Source organism: Herpailurus yagouaroundi, unplaced genomic scaffold, assembly GCF_014898765.1.
Source record: "Herpailurus yagouaroundi ecotype Mexico unplaced genomic scaffold, PumYag 202, whole genome shotgun sequence".
NCBI lineage: Eukaryota > Metazoa > Chordata > Mammalia > Carnivora > Felidae > Herpailurus > Herpailurus yagouaroundi.
The window spans coordinates 15361518-15366167 of NW_024412433.1; the positions used below are offsets into that span (position 1 = coordinate 15361518).

Consider the following 4650-nt stretch of genomic DNA (forward strand, 5'->3'; position numbering starts at 1 on the left):
CACACACACACACACACACACACACACACACACACACACACACACACGGTACAGGACCTATCCGTATCAGCAGCTCCCAGTACACTAACAGTGTAGAAAATGCAAGAAGAGAGCCTTGGACAGTTCAGAGTGGGCCAGGGTGGCCAGGAAACAGCTGAGGTAAGAGAGCAAGGGCCAACCCAGAAGACAGAAGCTGCAGAGGCCAGGACATTCCGACTCATGCACATGAGCCACGGGAGCAGGTGACGCGAGCCCTGTGGACGCGCCTGGATGCAGGCCTGACCAGCATGTGCCTCCACCCAACGGCAGGGAAACACCAGGAATAGGCGTCACCGGGCCTGTGATACAAGAGCCTACGTAATAAATTCAAGCGCTCTCTCCTCTCAGGCCTCAGGGTCCGGCTACCACTCACTCACCTGAAACAGCAGCTTCGGAAAGCACTTTGAGCACCTCGTTCTCCATTTCACAGCTGTTGCACAGCTCCTCCCACGTCCCCTGAAGTCCCTTCTTCCGGGCGAGTTCCGTTAGTTCCTTTTGATTTGGCACGACAAATCCAATGACGTAGGAATGGTAACTGCGATACACGAAGGACAACGTGGCTGAGGCACCGTGCTTACCAACGACACAGACGTGGCTGCAATCAGCCCGGGACTACTCGAAAGGACACACACGAGGCGTGTTTGGTACTAGCCCACTCGTTTCAAGCGACGGCCACCGCGACTGCCTGATTTGCCATGGGCTCCAGGCTCTGACACAGCTCACTGCTAAGCACACCTTAATCTGACACTTGATGACAAATTTCAAATATGTGTAACTGTTACCAATAGTTCCATGGATACATCTCTTAAAAGAAAATTACAAGTATTAGAAAAATCTGCTTTTAAAAAAGTTTGTCATTCACATCAACTGGCTAAACAAAATAAAAGCTAATGTAAATTTGAAGTTAGATCTAAAGATGGGGCATCTGGGTGGCTCAGTGGGTTCATCGTCCGACTTCGGCTCAGGTCATGACCTTGCAGTTCGTGAGTTCAAGCCCCACATCGGGCTCTGTGCTGCCAGCTCGGAGCCTGGAGCCTGTTTCAGATTCTGTGTCTCCCTCTCTCTCTGCCCCTCCCCCACTTGTGCTTGCTCTCAAAAATAAACATTAAAAAAAAAAGTTGTGTCTAAAGAAATTTGGGAGCAAATCAAAGTAATGTGGTTGTATTTTTTTCTTTTGTTATCATGAGCATTTGGTGACAGAGCCTTAGGTGGCCTGCCCATGGCACTACGGAATGGCAAGCAGTGTGCCAGGGAGAGAAGGGTGGTCTGATTACTATCACACACATAAAATCCAGAACTGTAGCATGGCTAAAGAAGTTACCTCATAGCTAATTAAAGGGCAGAATAATTTATAATTCAATGAAGTAAATCTTTAAAATGTCTAAAGTTTCTAAGTTGGTTCTTCTGACAGCAGATTTTATTTTTTCATAATCACCACTTTATCAACTGCTGTGGTGTGGTTCCTAGGCTGCCCGCAAAGTAGCTGATCGCGAACAGTGGAGAATAATTTTCCCCCAGAACACCGCAGTGCCAGTCTGAGATTCCGGCACATTTCCCAAGAATACACTTCTGGGATTTTTAACTTTAAGCTCTCCTTCACAGCTGCCTCTATTATCATCACGGACTAGAGATGCTATGTGTTCAGCCACAGCTTAACATAGCTTAAGGCAGAAGCCCTCGGCCCAGACCGGGTCCCAGGCAGGCCCAGGTTTAGAGCAGGATTGTAAGTGCTGAGCGGAGTGTGGCTTGATGACTCTGTTCCTCCAACTTCCTTCTTCACCCCCCTTTGCTCTGACTGGTTCTGGGAAGCTTCCCTGTGCCGGGGACAGGTAGCTGGGGGTACCAAGGTGGCAGGAAGGAGGACGTGATTATCCTCACCTCCCTACCAGCCAGGACACCGCAGTGAGGTACAGAGCAGGAAACAGGGACACAGAGAAAGACGAGGAGGAGACGCACCGCAAGGGAGGAATCAGTTAGTGTCTACACTGCGCTGAGAAGAGGACTTTCCCAGAGACAACAGATAAGAAGGGAGAGTTCTTAGTATAATCTGGCAAAGAAGATTCATCAAGGAAGGAAATGCCAACGGAACACAAACATTTTGAGCAAAAGTAGCAGGAGTTCTACTTTCTTACCTGTTTGCGTATGCACAAATGTTATCTATGAGTGAGAGATTCTTCAAAGCTGCCTCTACCTTCCCAAGAGAAACATATTCTCCTGCCTGGAGTTTCACAAGGTCCTTTTTACGATCTGGGGAGGGGAGCACATGAGAGATAGTAACAGTCATACCTATGAATACTGGCCATTCCCGAAGTCATGTGCTATCAATTAAGGTCATTACAATAGTTACACTAAAATTAAAGGTACATAGTAAAATTAGACCCTAATGTTTGTAGTTTTAAATAAACTCTTCCAAAAAAGAAAATCAGCTTCTGACAAGGGACCCTGTCATCAGGGCCTCAGGTACGTTCTGCTGAACAGGCATGTGTCTGGGACCAGTTAACACCAGGAAGGTAAAGACTTCTCAGCGCCATCTGAAGGCTCACACACCGTCTGGAGAGCAGGGTGAGTAGGGACACATCACGTCAGGACAGTATGGCAGTGGTGAAGTGTCAAGCCTCCCCAACCTGCTGCTTTGGAAAGAATGCCTACAAGTGAGGCCTGAGCGGAGTCCTGAGGGAAGACCGGACGGTCACCAAGTAGAAGAGCACTGGTAAAGAACACAGACGGGGCGGACACAGCCAGTGATGGAGGTGGAGGCGAACTGGGGCTCCGTTAACAGAGGTACACCGAACTGAGCCCCTAGCAGCAATGTGGCCCAGTGAGATCTGTGCTGAGGAATCACACGGTATGTGTGTGTGTATGTGAGAGGGTGTGTTTCAAGAGGGATGTCAACGTCAACAGAGAGGAACTTCTTACAACGAGGTGACAGAAGGTGTAAGCCTGATCATGGGAAGAGGGCACAGAGAACGAAGAGAATGGTCTTGAGGCATGTTTCACATGACACATCAGTAGGGTGTGGGCAAGATACGAGGAGTTGACTGAAGAGTCTCATCTCCTCCCGGGTTTCTAGGTAGCATGACTGGAACAGAAATGCTATTATGAGAAAAAGAATGTAAGAGGGAAGACGGGGAGCTATTTTTTGCCCCTGGGGGGGTCAATACTCGAACTGCCAGGCCTTCCTCACAGGCAAGGCCACGACACCACTCCAACAGGAGAGAGCCCTGTCCAATAACCTCTAAACAGCAAAGAATGCACAAAAAATAAATATTTCCTACTAAGAATTTGATTCTTTGAGGGTTATCTAATAATTCAAAATACCACTGCTATTGAACAGACTGAGACCTTCTAAAATGTCAAGCCTTAAAACTCCCACACAGTCCCTAGTATAAAATTTTATATTCCAGGGATGATACAATAGACCGTATCAACACTGCAGAAAGATACATTCTTCCCTAAATAAACAGTTATCTCTTTTGTAAAACTATTTCCAAAACATCCACTATCAGGGGGGAAAAAAAAATGAGATAGCTCACCAATAATCTTTAAACAACCATCAGGGTCAAACTCCCCGACATCTCCAGTACAGAGCCACCTCTGTCCATTTTCATCTTCAAAGAAATCAGCTTTTGTTTTTGCTTCATTTTTGTAGTATCCCATTGTCACATTTTGACCGCCAATAAGAATTTCACCCCTGGGGTGTGGTTTATCGGTATTAAAGTATCCACCTAGAAAACACAAATAATTTAGAGTTAATTCAACATTTTTATCCCTAGGCCCATCATGTGAAAATTTGAAACTATGAGTGTCTAAATGGGGAACATCTGATTTCAATCCAAAGAGTTTCCCAAAAGAAGTAAGGCAGACAGCATGAATGAGCAAAACCCATTAATATAGAACTAGGTACAAATTTTCAGTTGCTTAACCATAAGCACTTCTGCACTTAAAACCACTAGTCCAAGAAAAAAAAATTACACCGAAAAATCCAACACTTGCGGTATTAAATAATTACCTAGACTACACAGGTAAATCCTTTAGGGATTCTGTAGAGATTCTTATACATCTGATGAAAGTATTAAATCACATATTTAATAAATACCTCTCTGTATAAAATCAAAATTACACTGTATTTAAAAGATTTATGGGGCGCCTGGGTGGCGCAGTCGGTTGAGCGTCCGGCTTCAGCCAGGTCACGATCTCGCGGTCCGTGAGTTCGAGCCCCGCGTCGGGCTCTGGGCTGATGGCTCAGAGCCTGGAGCCTGTTTCCGATTCTGGGTCTCCCTCTCTCTCTGCCCCTCCCCCGTTCATGCTCTGTCTCTCTCTGTCCCAAAAATAAATAAATGTTGAAAAAAAATTTTTAAAAATAAATAAATAAATAAATAAATAAATAAAAGATTTATGCCTGGGGCGCCTGGGTGGCGCAGTCGGTTAAGCGTCCGACTTCAGCCAGGTCACGATCTCACGGTCCGTGAGTTCGAGCCCCGCGTCAGGCTCTGGGCTGATGGCTCAGGGCCTGGAGCCTGTTTCCGATTCTGTGTCTCCCTCTCTCTCTGCTCCTCCCCCGTTCATGTTCTGTCTCTCTCTTTCCCAAAAATAAATAAACGTTGAAAAAAA

General features: G+C 46.2%; 1 protein-coding gene across 5 annotated transcripts in view; it reads right to left on the minus strand.

The window, feature by feature from the left end:
• Positions 1-4650, minus strand: part of ACSL3 (acyl-CoA synthetase long chain family member 3) — a 79293-nt gene that overhangs the window by 6939 nt on the left and 67704 nt on the right. For all 5 annotated transcript variants that reach the window (XM_040450883.1, XM_040450882.1, XM_040450879.1 and 2 more), the window contains 3 exons: positions 3573-3764; positions 2172-2286; positions 417-574 (listed from right to left, as the gene is read on the minus strand). In XM_040450883.1, the coding sequence (XP_040306817.1) occupies positions 417-574; positions 2172-2286; positions 3573-3764 (465 nt within the window). The remainder of the gene's footprint in view (positions 1-416; positions 575-2171; positions 2287-3572; positions 3765-4650) is intronic.